Source organism: Myotis lucifugus, unplaced genomic scaffold (genome assembly GCF_000147115.1).
Source record: "Myotis lucifugus unplaced genomic scaffold, Myoluc2.0 scaffold_701, whole genome shotgun sequence".
NCBI lineage: Eukaryota > Metazoa > Chordata > Mammalia > Chiroptera > Vespertilionidae > Myotis > Myotis lucifugus.
Window position 1 is genome coordinate 190542 of NW_005871749.1, and position 20286 is coordinate 210827.

The following is a 20286-nucleotide window of genomic DNA, read 5'->3' on the forward strand; positions in this document are numbered from 1 at the left end:
ATGCAGGATGAAATTGTGTGTGGAAATTTTTTTCCTTCTAAAAATGAGAGTGAACAAAATGTACCAGTAAAGACATATAGCAAAGATAGTATGTGGGGCACAGTTATTAATCAATTGAAATTTTTTCAACTATAGCATGTCCGAAACATTGAAAAGTTTGCTCCCTGAGCACTCTTACCGGGATATAAGCACATTTTATGCCTCAGACATACAAGTGTGGGACTTTCAAAGTGCTGAGAATTAGATGTAACATTTGGATTCTGAATTTAAAATACATTTGGTTTGCTCTTGCCAGTGTAGCTCGGTTGAGTGCCCTCCTGTGCACTGAAAGGTTGCCAGTTCGATTCCAGGTCAGGGCACAAGCCCAAGTTGTGGGTTCCATACAGATTGATGTTTCTCTCTCACTCACTCTCTCTCCCTCTCCCCTCCTCTCTCTCTCAAAATCAGTAAAAACACATTAAAAAAAAATAAAACACATTTGGTTAGAAGTGGGAGCACTAACAACTCTCATTCTGTACTGTTTTCCTAGTCAACTGATGTTAATTGGGTACCTGGGTTCAAATCATAGCTTTCCTGTGTGTTAATTGTATGAATTTGGTCAGGTCAATTAGTCTTTATAAACAGAAGATATTACCATCATGGTGAGGATGGAGATTATACTGTGAGGAGCTCAGCACTTCGTTTGGAGCTGTGCTGTCTAGTCTGGCAGCCCGATGTGGTTTCTGAGCACCCGAATCGATATATGCCCTAAGTGTGCAAATGCACACCAATTCCAAAGCCTTAGTACAAAAAAGAAATCTACTTTATTATTAATTTTTATATTGTTACATAGTGAAATGATACTATTTTGGATATCTTGGCTTCTGAAAAAACACATTATTAAAATTAATACATTTCTTTTACTTTTAAAATAATTTTTTAAAATGTGGCTTGCATTATATTTTTATTGGACAGCACTGCTCTAGAACATAATGAAGGCTGCATATGTATTTTTTAAAGGAAATCAAGGTGGTGGTTTCTGCTTTGTGGAGTTGCCTCCTTGTCATTTTATCTTCTGGGGCGTTCCAGTCTTAGGGCACCGTAAGGCATTTGCATGGGGTCCTCTGGTTAGGTAGCTTAGAAAAGGCTGGGGTAAGGATGATGCATAATATTTCATTGTTTGTTAGAGGAGTGAGTAGAGAGTTTAAAAATAGCACCCCCTCCCTCCTTCCGTTTCATGCTGATCCCTCCTGAGTTATTTCTGTTGGCCTCATTACGAACTGACATTTGATTCATTCAGTGGGCCCAGCCTAGGTCATTTAAAACAGAATGGACAGTTAGTGAAAGGTCAGAGCCACTATGGCTGGTGGTAGCTGCGCTGGGCCATGACAGACTGAGGGGACGGAGGGAGCAGGAAGAGCCAGCATGGCAAAATGCTTGGTCAAGATCCAGACTCGGCGGGGCCTCCGCCTGCAAATGGTGAACCACTGCAGCAGTGATGTGTTTGTCCGTCTGCTGAGACACGGCTCCAAGATCACAGCTAGAAACACGGGTAGGTGCCCTGCCCTGGGCTGCCGTGCCGAGACTGGAGAAGGGTGCGGGCTTCCAGCTTCCTGCTGGCCGCTGGCAGCTGGGCGGGAAGCCAAGGGGGAACCTAGTGTCAGAGGTTTGTGATAAAGATGGGCAAGAGAGAGGGAGGGAGAAAAAATAAAGACATGCAGGAAGGAGAGTGAGTAAACCAACTCGAGGGGAAAATGGAAAGACCTGAAATGGGGGTCCTGGCTCTCTTATCGAGTGAAAATGGTGTGAAGTCATAAAAGCTAATAAATTACACTCTAGGCAGCGGGCTAGGAAGGAGGCAGTGGTGGTGTGTCCATTCCCCAGTGCTCAGGAATGATGGAAGATTATGAGAACAGATTGCCCAATGGAAGCGAAGCATGCTCCCCGTCCTTTCATTGTTTCAGGGGTAAAATCTTCCAGTGTGCTTGCCCGGATGAGCGGAACCCCCTTTGTGCTCAAAGCAGAGCTTTACTGAAACGCCTTCTCAGTTAAAGAATTGGAATCAAACTGATGTTCTGCCAATTTCCTTTTCATTGAAAATATCATAGTTTGTGGTCCTTGGGGGAAATAGGAATTAAAAATGAAATTCTAAAACTCAGAGCTTACAGCAGGAAAGAGAGTGCTGATTATCTATGTCTGTGTCTAGGTCTAGGTCCATGTATAGGTCTATGTCTATATATCTATTTCTACCTCTATATCTCTATATATCTATATCTCTACCTATATATGTGATTTTCAACTAATTAAAAAAATCCTGGGAAGTGTTTGGATTGGCCATACCCCATGCACACATGTGGAACTGACTTTGAAGTGAAATTAATTTTATTTGTATACTGATATAGGTAGATGATATGTTCTTATAAAAGATTTTTAAAAGTACCAATATATAGAATGTTTTCCTTGACCCTAGTATTCCCAATAACCAATTTATGTATATTGACATGTACAAGAATGGAATTGTTCTGTATTATTTTCCAGTTCATTTTCACTTTGTCATATGACTTGAAGGACTTTCCATATAAATATATATTACTCTGTATCCTTTTAAAAAATGGTTGAATAATATGTAGCATAGAGATACAATAATTTAATCACCAAATAATTGTTGGAAATTGGTGTTTCCTGTTTATTGGCTATAACAGTGCTATGATGAATAGGCATACACTGGCATTTCTCTACAATAGATTCTTAAAAGTGTTATTGTTGAGTTGAAAGATATACACAGTTTAAATTTTGATGAAATGGGCAAATCATCCTCTAAAAGACTAACATTCACTAACAAAGTATGAAAATGTCTACTGCACATAATCACTAACCCTATGTGATCTTATTGTTTTAATTTACATGTCCCTTGTTACTAGTGAGGGTGAGCATCTTTTCAAATGATAATTGGCCATTAGCATTTCTCCTGGGAATTGCTTATTTACTCTGCATATTTTTGTTGTGTTTTTGTCCTTTCCTTATGGATTGTAGGGATTCTTTTATAATCTGCATATTAATCCTTTGTCTTTTATAAATATTAACTTGTCTTCTCCTACCTTGTTCTCAGCTTTCAACTTTTTAAAATATTAGCCTTGTGACAGACACTTATTTTTTTTTAAAAAAATATTTTTATTGATTTCAGAGAGGAAGGGAGAAGGAGAGATAGAAACATCAATGATGAGAGAGAATCATGGATTGAGCCCACAACCTGGGCATGTGCACTGACTGGAAATTGAACTGTGACTACCTGGTTCACACAGGTCACTGAGCCACACCGGTCAGGCGACATAGGCACTTTTATATGCACGACAACTTTTATATGCATGTGAAAACTACTTAATTTTTGTATATTCTTTGTCAGTTTTCCTTACTCCAAGATTATAAAAATGTGTCTTGTGTTTTTTTTTGCAATTAATGCATTAGCTTGAACTTTGTGAAATTGCTAATACTCAACTGCTTTTAACATACAAAAATGGCAATTGCATATAGTAGTTTGATCTAACATTTGTTTTTATTTAAGCTGTTAACTTCTTTGGAATTTTTAAGTATTTATGACATAAAGCAGGGATATATGTTTTTTCCCCCCTCCAATTGGTTAGCAGTTTTTCTCAAAGTTATTATGCTCTGAATTGTGTTTAGTATTCACGCTTCATTACTAACTTACAGTATAGTTGTGATATCAGGTAGGTCAAGTTCCCTCTCATCAATCTTGTCTCAACCTCAAATTTCTTAATTTTTCATGTGGACTTTCTCCATTTGTCATTTTTGAAAAGACATTGAGATTTGTATTGGAACTGCAGTGAATTTTAATTTATTTAGAGGAGAACTGCATCTTCAAACCAGGAAGTTCTCCTGTTCAGGAAGACCTGCATGTTTCTTCATGTCTCCCCCCACGCTGCCTGATTTTCCTTTATGTTGCTCAGCTATGTTTTAACAATGTCCTCAGGCAAGTTTTGCATATTTCTTATTATAGATATTCTTGTATATTATGTGACTATTCTAATTTGTGCATTTAGCTACTTTGAATGGGATTTTCTATTATATTTTTATATGTTTTTCTGGTATGTAGTAAACCACTGCTTTGATATGTTGATGCTGCATTTGAATTCTGATTAATTATCCTAGCTCTTTATTTGAATTTTTGGCTTGCTAGATAATAGTTTCACCTGGAAATAGAGTTCGTGCCTTCCTTTCCAATATTTACACTCCTTATTTTTTGTCTTTATCATATTGCATTCTTTGGGCCTCCAGAATAACACTGAAGAATAGTGAGGGTTTTTGTCATGTGCCCGACTTTGGTGTGATGATTGATTGTGATGACAGAGAGATTCACAAGATGGTACGACAGCTGCATCAGTTAGGATGCCATTAGCAACAAGTAACAGAGAACGCTAACAAACACTGGTTTAAATAAGGTGATTTATTATCCAAGACAACAAGTCCCGAGTTGGGAAGGATTCCAGCATTGAGAACCCAGGTTCATTTAATCTCTGGCCCTTCTCAGTTGGCCAGAAGTCCCCGCAGACCATTTGCTGTCGGCATCACAGGGCTGCCAGAATTCCTGGTGTCTCAGATACAGATTCTTTCTCTTGACATTGTTGTACCTTTCCAGGATGCTCTTTTTAGAAGCAAGAAACCTTCCTCAGAAGTTTCTCCTTGTTCCCATCAAGACTCTTTCCTTCTTTTCATTTTCAGCATTGGCTCATATGCCCATTTCTTAACCACACACCATCATGAGACTGGAATTACCATGATTAGCTTAGACGAATCACCTGGGAGAGAAATGGATGATAAGGAGTCAACCTTGGGAAAGAGCAGATAAGCATCTCTATCAGAGTAGCAATGGGGACAGGAGAGTTTTCCCAGAGGAAGTGACACACAGCGTTTTAAAGAATGGGTAGAGGAGCCATCTGAGTGCAGAAAGGCTTTCCAGGGAGAGACAACAGTGTGCAAAGGCACAGAGGCATGACGGAGCATGACACATTTGGGCACCTCTAGATAGATGAAAACATGTGGTGTAGAGAAGTGTGTTTGTGCTAAAGAGCTTAATCTTTAGCCGGAAAGTCATGAGCAACCTTTTAAGAAGGGAATTCATGTGACTAATTAGGCATTTTGGAATGATTTTTCTGGCAACAATGGAGAAGGAGCCAGACTGAGATCAGGGAAACCAGTGGTAAGAATGGAGGAATGGAGAAGCAGGGACAGCTCTGAAAGTGAGTATGGTAGCAGAGTTTGCAGAAGTTGGTGACAGATTAGATGCAAGCAGTGAGAAGTCTTGGTCACTCCTCAGATTGCTGGTGTGGGAGACTGGATTATGGTAGGTGGCAGAGGGAAAGGCTTTGGGGGAGGGGTAATAATGATAATTTGATTTTTGACATATGGAGGTTGATGTGTTTACCCTTTTGCATGGTGAGTCGAATTGATAGGAAGGTTTCAGGTTGAGGTGGATCAGAGATTGAGTAATATGCGTTTACTAAACTAAGTGATATTCTGAGTTCTCTGGTCAAATAAATTTGGGAATATTGAGGTAAATAAAGCAACACTGCTTACTTCTCTTCAGGATGTTGCAGACATTTTAATATGCTACTAGTAATGTTACTGAGTGCTTGCCCCATGCCAGGCACTCCACATGCCTTCACTCGGGTATTCTGCTCCACGTAATATCCCCATGAAGCATGTCCTGGAGTTTCCCCCATTTTGTAGGTGAGGAAACTGGAAAAGAGTGGTTAAGTAACTTGGGCAAGGTCACAGGACAATTTGTAGAAGGTTGGGATTCAAATACAGAAAGTTAACTTCAGAGCTTGTACTCTTTTTTTTTTTTAAAATCAACTATAGTCAGTTTTGCACTAGATCTCCAGACTTTATTCATCTTATAGCTGAAAGTTTGTACCTTTTGTCAACCTCTCCCTATGTCCCACTTCCCAGTCCCTGGGAACCACTTCTCTACTCTGTTTCTATGAATTCGACAATTAAAAAAAAATCCACATTTAAGTGATGCTATGCAGTACTTGTCTTTTTGTTTAGCTTATTCTCTTAGCATGTGTGGCTTTCAGGTTCAAGGGCTTGGAGAAAGAGCTGATGCACAAATTGACACACAAGACGAAATATTAGTTTTGAAATTACGGGGGGGAAGCCAGGGGAAGACTCGACCATAGCAGTCAAGTTCCGCTGAGTCTCCTTTCCCAGCTGCTTTTATTTACTAGAATACACAATTGCCTTTTAGGAATGCAAACAGACATATCAATGGTAATGTTTAGTAAACAGTAAGATTGTCAGGTTTTGGGGGAGTTTGCTTTAGGCCATTGAGTCAGCAGTAGGTAATAAAATGTAAATATTCACCCTGTGAACATCAAAAGGAGTCCCAGCCAGCCTTCTACCAGAATCCTCACATTTATATTAATTACTGTTGATCTTGGTTTCCAGCATTAGCATAATGCCAAGGTTGTCACAAATGGCAGGACTTCCTTCTTTCTCATTGCTGAATAATAGTCCATTATGTATAGACTACATCTTCTTTACCCATTCATCTATCAATGGACATTTGGATTTTTTTCATATCTTGGCTATGAATAGGGCTGCATTGAACATGGGAGTACTGATACCTCTTTGATATCCTATTTTCATTTCCTCTGGATATATACCCAGAGTGGAATTGCTGGTTCATATGCTAGTTATATTTTTAGTTTTTTTGAGGAACCTCCATACTGTTTTTCATAGTGGCTACATCACTTTACATTTCACATCAACAGTGCCCAAGGGTTCTCTTTATTTTTACATCCTCGCCAACATTTGTTATCTCTTATCTTTTTGATGATGATAGCCATAACTTGTTGATGAGAGCCTGTGATAACCAGAATGGTGAGCTGAGGTTTTTTCCCCTGGGGTCATGTCTCTCAACTCCCAAGAATGAGCTCTGTGGACCAGAAGATTTATGCAAAGCGTGGAAAATTTATTACAAGCAGATTCAGACTCCTGCATGGAGAGGGGGCCCAAATAATGAGTTTCCAGTGAAGCCAGTAGGTCTAGGGGTATATATGTGCTATAAGCCTGCTCTATATCTACTTGTGTCACCACCTGATTGATTCCCTCATTGTTCTTGCCCAGCAATGGACCTGAACTTTTCCTGCTTCTATGCATTAGTATACCTTGTTACTTCAGGCCCTCCCTTAGTTTCCCATGCCTCCTATTCTGTGTCCAAAAAACATTCTATTATTTCAACATGGCTGGTTTCTGTGAGTAGGCTTCTCAAACTGCCATGTCTGCCCCTGCCTATGTTCCACCTGCCTTTGCTTCCCACTGGACCCCTGCCCTGTCTGCCTGCATTTCAAGCTAACTTCTCTCAGTCCTGACAACTTGGTGTGTGCTTGGGAGTAGTGACAATGGCAGATTCCAAATAGGAGAGTCATTGCCAAATGGGTTAATATCTGGTTTGGCTCAGTGGATAGAGCGTCGGCCTGAGGACTGAAGGGTCCTTGGTTTGATTCTGGTCAAGGGCACATGCCCAGGTTGCAGGTTCGATCCCCAGTAGGGGGCGTGCAGGAGGCAGCCAATCAATGATTCTCTCTAATGTTTCTATCTCTCTTTCTCCCTCTCCCTTCCTCTCTGAAATCAATAAAAATATATTGGAAAAAAATTACCCCAAGTAACCCTAACTCCAAAGTCTTTTGCTAAGGAGGTTAGTGTGGAGAAATGCAAATGACAGGTGATCTGTTATCTCTTGATATTGCCATATTGTCCTTAAAGTGCCTTCTCACATTTTTCTTTTCTATACACTTCTGAGTCTTTCTACAAACTCAGGAGATAGTTAGGGGTTACAATTATCTTCATTTTGACACACTTGTTCTGGTGATACCAAATACTGCATTGCTTCATTCATAAAGGTTGTGGCACATAGGCAAACCAGATAAGGGCCATTGGCTGGTTTCTTTAGCTGTTTTGCATACACACAAACTGCTGGTAATCTCAGCTAAAGTATTTGGATTTTGTCATAAATGTGCTTGGAGTTAAGAGAGATTTCTGAATATAAATGTGAGCAATGCTTATTCCATTTTACCTGCCACTAATTTTGCTGTATACTAAAATATACCTTCAGCAATGAGATGAACATTTTCAGTGACAGCATCTGTCCTCAGCTTGCTGAGTAGATTGTGTTGTGGTGCATGGAGTGTCTTTAGGGAGTTCTGTCACAATGGGATCACATGAATGGTGTGGACTGGCATGTGAAACCCGCTTGACTATCTGTGGCAGGCACACTGCCTACCCATCATCAATGGGCAGTCTTTTCCATCAGTATCTTTTGATTCTCACTATTTTACTTTATCTATCTATCTATCTATCTATCTATTTATTCTTTTTGTTTATTTTTACCTGAGGATATTTTTCCATTGATTTTTAGAGAGAGTGGAAGGGAGAGGTGAGAGAGACACATCAACTGTTTGCCTCCCCCACACACCAGGGGACTAAACCTGCAACTGAGGTACGTGCCCTTGACCAGAATCAAACCTGGGACCCTTCAGTCCGCAGGCTGATGCTCTATCCACTGATCCAAACAGGCTAGGGCATGGTTCTATTTCATTTTATATAGTATTTCTTCAAATTGGATAATGACAATAATGGTATAAAAATATAGTTATATCACTACAATAAAATGTAATTATAATAGTTAACATTTATTGAATGTTAGAAACTTTCAGAAACGTTTGCAGCTATTTTCTAACTTTAATTGTGCTGCATAATTAAACTTGGAAACTATTTCCTAAATCACTGTCACTTGACTCCTTTAAAAAAAAGCATTCAGACTTTGAGCTTTGTGAATATATTCAGGAGGCTTCTCATACGTGATTGAAATAAAATTAATTTAATGGAGCAGAGTAGATAATCTTACTAATTTCATATTTCTGGTCTCCTTGGATATTTTTTGTTGGAATTCACCAGGAAAGGTGTGTAGGAAACTTTGAGCATCTATCATGTAAAGAAAATTAAGAAAATATGGATAACCAACTATAATTCTCCTTGTACTCTATAATAGTAGACTTGTTAGGAAACTAATCTGTTAGTAAAATGATATTGCTTGATAATAGATCAAATGTAGCCTAATGTTCTTTGGTAAGCTACTAACATCTCATTTCTATAGTTTGTTTTTTTTCATAGATAGCACTTAGGCCTCCATAATGTCATTTAACCTTCACCGCAGCCTTATGAGTTAGGTGTACTCTGGTGTTGTAGCTAAGCAAACCGAGCTCCAAGAATATTAAGTATCTTAAGTTAAAAATTACTTAATTACTACAGTCTCTTAATGTAAGTGGCAGAGCTTGGATTTAAAGCCAGGGTTGTCTAACCTTTGTCTGGTCTCTTTTCCCAGCTGCTTTATAATTTGAGCATAGAGATGAGGGGGAAGATGAAACTCCAGCACATCATGTTAACACTAGCAGTTAGAAAATCTCTGAGAGGAAAAGAAAGCATTTATTTCCCCACCTACCTCCTCCTTTTCAGAAAAGTAAGTGGTGACTTCTGTTAATGAGATCAAGGTACTGGATTTGAAACATCAGGAATCTAGCTGATTTTATTATAGTAGCATCTATTGACTAACACAGCCTATATGCCTAAAAAGACCCACAGGCACCTTTTGTATTGACCGCACAGACATTTTATAAAATCTGAATTTTAAAGCTTTCAGATGGAGTAAAATATGGTCAGGTTTTCCCCAGTGACCACCATTCCCTATTGTCCCACACCTGGCCCACACTCATTCACATTAGGCAACCACCTGGCCCATGGAGGCACTGGTCTTTGTGACCCTGGATTAGTTACTGTGATTATCTTCCCCAGAAGCTACTTGCTTTATTTTTTGCTATGCTCTATTTTTTCTCCTTATGCCTTGGATTTTTCAGAAGGAAAATGAGGGAAAGAGAATAGGGAGAGCTGGGGACAGGGACTGAAATTTTACATAGTGTGGCTAAGAAGGTCTCACTGGGAAGGTGACATTTGCTTAAAGACCTGCAAAGAGGGAGAGAGCATGAACCTATCTGCAGGGAGGGTGCTCCAAGCAGAGGGAACAGCGAGTGCAAAGGCCCTTTGGTGGGAGCATGACTGGCATGTTGGAGGAACAGCAGGCCATCTGTGTGGCTGGAGTGTAGTGAACAAGTGAGTCACAGGAGAACAAGGTCAGAGAGGTTAGGAGGGAAAGGGAGGGCACACTGAGTAGCTCCCTAGACATCCCTGCAAGGACTTGCTTATACTCTGAGTAAGATGAAAAGCATTAGAGAATGTTGAGCAGCTAAGTGACATGATCCACCTTATGTTTTCAAAGGCTCGCTCAGGCTGCTGTGTTGATAATGGCCCTTACATGGGCAAGGGCTGAAGCGGGAGACCTGATCAGATGCTGTTGCAGTCATCGAAATGAGAAAGGATGGTGGCTTGGACCAGGGTGCTGATAGAGGTGGTGGTGAGAAGTAGTTCGATTCTGGATGTTTTGAAGGTAGAGACATAGAAGTGCTGACAGGTCCGATGTGGTTGTGAATTGAGGAAGGTCAAGGTTTCTGGTCTGAACTACTGGAAGAATGGAGTCGCCATCAATAAAATACTGCAGTCTGGGAACTTGGGATTTTCCATAACCTCTTGTTATTGGGAGAGGCTTTTGGAAGGCAGAGACAGAGGAAGGAAGGGCTGGATATTAGGAAAAGGAGACTTAAGGAGGAAAGGCCACGCATGTGAGAAAAGGCTGTTAGAATACAGAGCATGGGAGATCTGTGTGACCACAGGGGCAAAGAAAATAGCCAGTGGGAGTGGTCTTTGAAGAGCAGTAATACTGGTCAGATACAATATGTTATGTTCACTGCTTTCTGAAGGAAAAGAGTACTGTGACTCTCCTGGGGATATGGAATACCAGAACGTAAAGATGTAGCATTCCAAATAGTCCTAACTCTTGTCATCTTTCCCTATAATTACGATACTTTCTCCCTTAAGGTTTCATGAAGTATTAGAGGATAGTAGAAAATTTATGGCTTGCATTTATTTATTTATTTTTGTGTGTGTTTCAAATAAAACTTTATTTACAAAAACAGGAAGAGTGCTAGATTTGGCTCATGAGCAGTGGTTTGCCAACTCCGATCAGTTATGAATTATGTTAGCAGTAAGGTGAGCCCCCAAATCAGGGGTCCCGGTAGAATACAAAGGATACTCGGGATCAAGACAGCAAGGCAAATATCTTTACTCCTGCGGAGGGTGTGCACGCACAGGGTCTGGCGGCACGCACACTATTTTTTATTTTTATTGAGGTGAAGTTCACATAAACTAACCATTTTGAAGTGAACAATTTGGTGGCATTTAGTACATTCACACTGTTTTGCAACTAACACTTTTATTTAGTTTCAGAATATTTTTATTGCCCCAAAGGAAGCCTCAAACCCATTAAGCATTTACTCCCTATTCCCCTCTTGTCTCAGCACCCTGGCGACTGATTTGTGTATTTTGAACCATCCTTGAATCGCAGGTATAAATCACACTTGTTCATGGTAAATGATCATTTTAATGTGATGCTGAATTTGCCAGTTTATATTGATAATATTTGCATTTATGTTCATTAGGGATATTGGTCTGTAGTTTTCTTTTCTGCTAGTGTTTTTTTCTGGCTCTGGTAGCATGGTAATGCTGACCTCATAAAATGAGATTATGAGTGTTCCCTCCTCTGATCTTTTGGAACAGTTTGAAAAAGCTTGGTATTAATTCCTCTCTAAATTTTTGGTTTGGTTAAATTCACCAGTGAAGCAATGCAGTATCAGGACTTTCCTTTATTGGAGATTTTTTATTACTGACTCAATCTCCTTACTAGTTATTGGTCTACTTAGACTTTCTATTTCTTCCTGATTCAGTCCCGGTAGTTTGATCATAAGAATTTTTAATTTTTTTTTAGGTCCAGTTTGTTGGCATATGGTTATTCATAGTACCTTCTTGTGATTCTTTGTATTTCTGTAGCAACAGTTGTAATGTTTCCTTTTTCATTTATAATATTGATTTGTGTTTTCTTTTTTCCTGGGTAGTCTAAAAGTTTTATTAATCTTTCATCTTTTCAAAGAACCAGCTTAGTTTGGTTAATCTTTTTATTGTTTCTCTATTATTTAATTTATTTCTGTTCTAGTTTTCATTATTTCCTTCCTCCTGCTCCCTTTGGGCTCAGTTTGTTCAACTTTTTCTAGTCCCGTAGGGCAGAAAGTTAGGTTGTATATTTGGGACATTTTTTGCTTAACATAGGTATTTATTACTACCTATTTCTCTCTTACAACTGCTTTTGCTGCATCCCATAAATTTTGGTATGGTGTGTTTCCATTTGTCTCAAGATACTTTTTATTTACCCTTTAATTTCTTCTTTGATCCATTGGTTTAGGAGAGTATTGTTTAGTGGCCCATTGCATGGGTTCGTGCACCTACACCTGAAGGTGGAATCGTGCAGACTCGCGAGGAATCAGGCTCCCTCCTTTCTGGTTTCAGGGTGCGTCACCCGAGAACTGCTGCTGCCAAGTCACCGCAGTTTGGCAGCTCCTACACTGAGTGCCCCCTAGTGGTCAGTGCGCATCATATGTACCAGCTGTTTGACGGTCGGACAGTCACTTAGACTTTTATATATAGAGATAGATTTCCATGTATGTATTTGTGAATTTTCTAGTTTTCTTCTTGTTATTGATTTCAGTGTTCTTGAACTTGGTAAGAATTGTTTTATGGCTTAACAATCTATCCTAGAATATGTTCCAAGTGCACTTGAGAAGAATGTGTATTCTGCTGTTGTCAGATAAAATATTCTATAAATGTATGTTAGGGCCATTTGGTCCATATTGTTGTTCAGATGTGCTGTATCCTCACTGACTCTGTTTGACCTGTCCATTGTTGAGAGTGGGGTATTGAAGTCCCCTACTAGGATTGTATTGTTATTTATTTCTCCTTGTGGCTCTGTTAGGTTTTGCTTTATGTATTTAGGGGAAAATAATTTTTACACAGTCATATGCAATGATTCCTTTCATTGCTATTAATAAGCTGGAGAACTCTTCCAGTTGAACCCTTCTCACACTGCGTGTGTGTGTGTGCATGGCTACAGGAAAATTTCAGCATCATCGACAAACCTGTACTATGCTTACATTTAAAGTAATTATTGATAAGTAAGGGCTTACTATTGTAATTTTATTAACGGTTTTGGGACTGTTTTGTAGCTCCATTAAAAAAATTTTCTTATCCTGCTGTCTTTCTTTGTGTGTTTTGATGTCCTATTGTATCAGTATGCTTTGACTTATTTATGATGTTCCTTTGTGTAATTACTACAGGTTTTTCCCTTGTGGTTACCACGAGGCTTATATAAACATCTTGAAATTATAACACCTTATTTTAAGTTAATAGTAACTTAATTTCAATACAGCTCCTAAGATTTATACTTTTATTTCTCCCCCTCACCACTTGGGTTATTGACTTACCATTCCTTGTACTGTGTAACTAATAACAGATTATAGTAGTTACGATTATTTTTAATTTTTTTTTAACTTTTAAACTAAAAGTATTACACACCATTACCACTGACTTTTACACTACCTTATGTTTTTATGATGTTAATTAGCGTCCTTTTACTTCCACTCAGTGAACTCTCTTTAGTATTTCTGATAAGGAAGGTCTAGTGTAGGGGTGGGCAAACTTTTTGACTCAAGGGCCACAATGGGTTCTTAAACTGGACTGGAGGGCTGGAACAAAAGCATGGATGGAGTGTTTGTGTGAACTAATATAAATTCAAAGTAAACATCATTACATAAAAGGGTACGGTCTTTTTTTTTTTAGTTTTATTCATTTCAAACGGGCCGGATCCGGCTCGCAGGCCGTAGTTTGCCCATGGCTGGTCTAGTGGTTATGAATTTCCTCAGCTTTTGTTGTGCAAGAAAGCTTTTACCCTCCATTTCTGAAGGTCAGCTTTGCAAGATATAGTATTCTTAGTTGACAGTTTTTTTTTCCTTCATATTTTGAGTATGTCATCCATTCTCTTTTGGCCTGAAAGGTTTCTGTTGAGATGTACACCAAGAGTCTTATGGAGGTTCCCTTGTATACAATTTATCTTTTCTCTGGCTGCTTTTAAAATTTTATCTTTGACATTTGATAATTTAATCATAATGTGTCAGCATAGCTTTGGGTTCAACCTATTTGGGGGTCTTTTGGGCCTCTTGAATCTGGATGTCTATTTCTCTCCCCACATTTGGCAATTTTTAAGCCATTATTATTTTAAACTAGAGGCCCGGTGCACAAAAATTTGTGCACTGGAGGGGGGGGGGGGTCCCTCAGCTCAGCCTTCCCCCTATCACATACTGGGAGCCCTCAGGGATGTCCTACTGACGGCTTAAGCCCGCTCCCTGATCCCCTTGGGGAGCGGGCCTAAGCCACAGTCTGGCCTCCCTTTGTGGGAGGCGACCTGGCTGATCAGGGGAAGGCACCAGCCCCATCACCCTGCTGTTGCAGCCACTGCCAGTCACCGCAGCCACCAATCCCTTCACCATGAAAAAATGACAGCTTTCTTTAGGCATTTTCAAGATGTGTCTTTCATAGGATATGACATTTCTTTCTTTCTTTCTTTTTTTATCCTCACGTGAGGATATGTTTCCATTGATTTTTAGAGAATGTGGAAGAGAAAGGGAAAGACAGAGAAACATCAAAGTGAGAGGAACACTTAGATTGGTTGCCTCCTGCATGAGCCCTGACCTGGGCCTGGGCCAGGGAGGAGCCTGCAACCTAGGTACATGCCCTTAGTCAGAATTGAACCCAGACCCTGCAGTGGGCAGGCCGAGGCATTATCCACTGAGCAAAACCAGCTAGGGCAGGATATGACATTTCTTAGCCCTCCAGCAGCGGACCTTCCTTTTTATCTCCAGGAGTGTGGTAAAAAACCCTAGATCACCTTATTGGATTCTTATTACCCAAGTTACTAAGAATATTACCAGTAGCATACAGGGAGCTTAGCCAATGAGCAGTCATAAAAGGTGTTTCCTCTGTGGTTCACACCAATTGCTGGCTCGGCCCCTGCCCAGGCCTAACGCCTCTGGCCCAGTCATTAGGCCTGGGCAGAGGACCCCCAGCTCACGCAATAGCCCGCTCCGCCCCTGCCCAGGCCTAACGTGTGTGGCCCAGCCCTTAGGCCTGAGCAGGGGACCCCCAGCTCCCCACCATCGCTGGATCCACCCCTGCTCCCCGTGATCGCTGGCTCTGCCCCTGCCCAGGCCTAATGCCTGTGGCCAAGGCATCAGGCCTGGGCAGGGGACCTCCAGCTCCCAGTGATCGCCAACTCCGCCCCTGCCCAGGCCTAACGCCTGTGGCCGAGGCATTAGGCCTGGGCAGGGGACCCCCAGCTCCCCGCGATCACCGACTCCGCCCCTGCTCTCGCCAACTCCGCCCCTGCCCAGGCCTAACGCCTGTGGCCGAGGCATTAGGCCTGGGCAGGGGACCCCTCAGCTCTGATTGCAGGCTCTGATTGCTGCTGGGCGCCTACTTATGGAAATTAACCGCCATCTTTGGTTAATTTGCATACTCATCCGATTGGCTGGTGGGCGTAGCAAAGGTACAGTCAATTTGTATGTTTGTCTATTATTAGGTAAGATATGCTTTCTCTTCCTCTCTGGAATTCCCAGAATATTGTTTCACTCTTTTTCATTCAGTTTTCTTTTTGTTTCTCTGACTGGATAAATTTCAAATGCCCTATCTTCCAGGTTGCTGATTCTCTGGCATGGTCTAGTCTGCTTCTGAAGCTCTCTACTGAATTTTCCCATTTAGTTATTGTATTTTTCAGCTCTAAGATTTCTGTTTGGGTAATTTTCTCAATGGTTTTTGTTGAACTTCTCATTTTGTTCACTCATTATTTTCCCAGTTTTGTTTAGTTGCCTGTGTATATGTTTTTATAGTTCACTAAACTTCTTTAAGAGGATTACTCTGAATAATTTGTCTGATAGGTCATAGATCTCTATTTCTTTAGGGTTATTAGTGCTTTATTAATTTTGCATAGTGGTATCATAGTTACCTGACTTTTCATGATCCTTGATTTCTTATGTTGATATCTGTGTACGTAGTGGTATTTTCTTCCAGACGTTGTTGAAGAACTCTGTGACAAAACAAATCTGCAGTCAGCTCACTTTGGGTTGTTGGATGTTTCTGCTACTAGAGTCTATTTTGGGGTGAGGCAATGGTTCAAGCTCTGAGGTCAGAGACTGGGGATGTGTGCCACTGGCTGAGAACAGCTGCATAGGACTACTGGCCTTTGTTCTCTGTCCAAATGAGGCTGTAGGATGGGCTCTGTACTAGTAGTTGCCTGTACTCTGTGGTCAGGATTACTACTACACAGTCAGGACTGTCTATACTCAGCAGTAGGTGGGGCTATGAATTAGCTGTGCAGGCCCTGGGTCCCATCCTGCTACTTCACCAGGATAAGGAAGCTCACTGTTAACCGGAATCTGGTAAGAGTGTACACTAGATATCCTGGTTAGGTGAAGCCACAGTTTTTATCTGCAGATAGGAAAAGCCACAAGCTATTCAAGGGCCACTGTAAGCAGTACTATTAGATGGTAGGGCAGTCTGAAGGCTGTATTCAGCAATGAGTGAGAGTATGAAAGAGCTTCTCTGCCCATGTGCAATGGGAGAAGCAGCTTCAAGGCCACTAAGGTTCTTCATTTGTGGTCTTCACACAAACTCACCTGTGCTTCAACTTCCCTGGCTGAACAGGACTACTTGTTTTGCTCTGGGGACCATCGCTTTGCTTACCTGCCTCTCAGCTTGAGCATTGCTGAGTAATATAGTTTCCAGGTAATATAGCCCTTCCTGTCTGGATGAGCCTTGGGAGGGTTCACTTCAGGCAACTTAAATTTTCTTGAACAGACTCTTTAGTCAGGAGGGGCCAGAAGCTAGGTTTCAAGTGTTTGGGGCTATGACACTCAATTCTTTAGCCTGGGCACGGGCAGACCAGGTTCCAGGACTGGCAAAACTTTTGGAGAACTTGAATCAGGCAGGCCTGCACTAGATTGAGTTCCCTGGTGACACTGTGCCACCAACTTGGTTCTGCAGACGCACAAAGCTGCTCACTGGGGCTACTACTTGGGCTTTGCAGGTACCAGGGAAGTCTACTAAGATCTGCATGTTGGTTGTTGGAGGCCCCTCCCCACTTCTCTACCACAGTCAGATTCCCAGTGGTTGAGTCCTGCAGATTCCCCTGCAGTCCCTGGGGTGAAACCTGAGTTAAGAGCTCCCAAGAAGTGACCCACAATACTCAAGGGTTTGGATGTCACTAAAGGCTCAGGGAAGACCTCTCTGTGCGATGCTGTACTGGCTTGGGGGCAGTCAGTCTTGGTCTTTGTGGTGCAGGGTGTACTTTAGCCTAGCATCCTGTGTTCTAGGATTCAATCATCGGTGTCTTATCCGTGAATTTTTGCTAGTTGGAAGTAAAGTCAGGACTGACCTGTGTTGCTATCTGGGTGACATCACTTTCTGCATATATTGAAGAGAGAAATCCTGAAATATATTCATTAAAAGCTGGTTTACAATTACCTAATGCACATGGTCACCAATTTGGTATTGTGTTGTAGAACCATCCTGGAGAACATGTCTTTGATCCTGCTTTGATTTCCCACTAAGTACCCAAGGCTCAAAATTAGGAGAGCTGGCCTTAGGCTGACAGTAGGTGACTAGAATTCCCATCTGTAAAATGAGGAGTCAAGACATCTCTCCTACAATAAACTTTAGGAAATAATATTCATACCTTTTGACAAAGCAGTTTTCCTTTTGGACATCTATGGCAAATGAACTGAAAAACAGAAGGAAATTTATATGTAAAAATGTCTCTTATAGCATTTTTTTTTTACAATTGTGAAGCAGTCTAAATGTTTGCCAATAGACAACTAATATTGTATTAACTAAACATAATTTGACAACTATTATAAATACAAAATGGGAGTTTATTTCAATGTAGAAAATGTCTAAGCTAAAATGTTAAAAGTAGCAAGATGCAAGTTTGTGCACATATTTGCAATTACATAGACTAGAAAACTATCTATATAATAAAAGCCTAAGCAACCATTACGGTGGAACTACCAGAATGACCAGTCGCTATGATGTGCACTGACCACCAGGGGGGCAGACGCTCAACACAGGAGCTCAGCCAGAAGCCAGGCTCACAGCTGGTGAGTGCAGCAGCGGTGGCAGGAGCCTCTCCCACAGTAAGAAGCGAGGGGTCCCAGACTGCGAGAGCCCCAGACTGCAAAAGGGATGTCTGACTACCGGGGATCAGGCCTAAGCTGGCAGGCGGGCATTCCCCGAGGGGTCCCAGATTGTGAGAGAGAGCAGGCTGGGCTGAGGGATCCCTCCCCCCCCCCCCAGTGCATGAATTTCATGCACCGGGCCTCTAGTATATAACATAACTGTTTATAATTGGATAGTAGTATAATTATACTATAATATTTTGACAGTATTGACTTCTAAAAGACACCATTCAAAATTATAATAGTGATTTATTGTCATTTTATTCTTGCAAATGATCAAAGTTGAAGGTCATAATTGCACACATAAATGTAAACACGCCAACCATAAGAGGTGCGTCTTTTTTTTATTTTTTATTTTTTGGTGTGTTTCCATCTTTGTGGAAAAAGCAAACCTGAATTTTTAAAAAAATGTCTCTTTACAGGTATTCCTTTGCCAAAAGAAGATGACATTTCTGCCCCCTTGATCTCCAGCTCACCAGTGAAAGAAGCCCGGGAGTACGAAGACCCCCCAAGCGAAGAGGAAGATAAAATAAAAGAAGAGCCTTTGACTATCTCTGAACTGTCATACAACCCCAGTGCAAGCCTGCTCCCCACCCCAGTTGATGATGATGAGATTGACATGCTCTTTGACTGTCCATCTAGGCATGAGTTGGAAAGAGAAGACCTAGATTCATTTGAGGAACTGGAAGCAGATGAAAATGCCTTTTTGATGGCTGAAGAAGAGGAGCTAAAGGAAGCTCACCGAGCTTTGTCATGGAGCTATGACATTCTGACCGGCCATATTCGGGTGAACCCACTGGTCAAGAGTTTTTCCAGGCTCCTTGTGGTGGGCCTGGGGCTGCTGCTCTTTGTATTCCCCCTGCTCCTCCTCCTTTTGGAGTCAGGTATTGATCTCTCCTTCTTATGTGAAATCCGCCAGACGCCAGAGTTTGAGCAGTTTCACTATGAATATTACTGTCCTCTCAAGGAGTGGGTGGCTGGCAAAGTAAACCTCATTCTCTATATGCTGGGTTGCTCATAAAATACATATCTCATATGACTAAGGGCTATATTCAATATTAGTGATGTGTATTTCTCAAGCAAATGCCTGGTTCTGAATGGTCAAGGAGCCGTCAACACGTGTTCCTTACTCAAAATTGATTATTCAGACCTTTAAGTTAGCTTTCCATAATTCACTGCACTTAATAAGTTTAAATCAAACACAGTAATTTCAGTTATAGGTCAGGGAGTTGGCCTCTAAATAACCCAAAATGTTTATTTTTATTACATCACAGGCAGACTCTTTATCTATTATAATACATAATACATCGAGTTGAATTAGAGTTCCCCCCTTTTTAATAGTTATCATCATTATAAGATATAAGGTTCAGAATCAGAATTTTAGTGAAAATTCAAGAGAAAGTTTTTGAATATAATCCTTAGTGAAAATAATGTCCTCTAACCAATGCCTATACTGTTAAATTAATGCTGGGTTTTTGTTTTTTTAAAAATATTTTTATGTGTTCAGAATATTTTGGTAAATTTTTAGCAAAAAACAAAAGAAAAAAAGAAAAAAAAAGAAGCCTCCTGGAGTTATTGTACAGACTGTAAGACTAATGCACAAAGGGTATGTTGGGAATTTTTTAATGTTTTGGCCCAGGTTTGTTTTTAAAAATAATTTTGGGTAAAAAAAATCCTATAATTTGTTGTTAGCTGCATATGAGATAGAAAATAGGTAGAAAGACTGTAGTAAGTAGGCTTCTAAAACAAATGATGGAACCGGAGGATGTAGAAACTGAGCATCAAATGGACCACAGGGTTCATTTTCAAAAGTATTTGGATGAGAGGACTTGTTACTTTCATTTGCATTCTGTCCATATATTTTGGCTAAGGAAGCAAAACTTTAAAGGAAAAAGTAAAGATATATGCCAATTAATTGCATGTTATTATACATTTATCCAAGAGTGGAAGCAGATGTTGGACAAATGGCAAGTAGCAAAAAACTGTTTTGGTGAGGCTGGTAGGCAAG

At 40.6% G+C, this 20286-nt stretch overlaps 1 protein-coding gene across 1 annotated transcript in view; it reads left to right on the plus strand.

Moving 5' to 3' along the window:
• The window catches only part of FRMD3 (FERM domain containing 3), a 108259-nt gene that overhangs the window by 84257 nt on the left and 3716 nt on the right, over positions 1–20286 (plus strand). The window contains exon 13 of the mRNA XM_006105588.3: positions 18701–19162. Coding sequence (XP_006105650.1) covers positions 18701–19162 — 462 coding nt within the window. The remainder of the gene's footprint in view (positions 1–18700; positions 19163–20286) is intronic.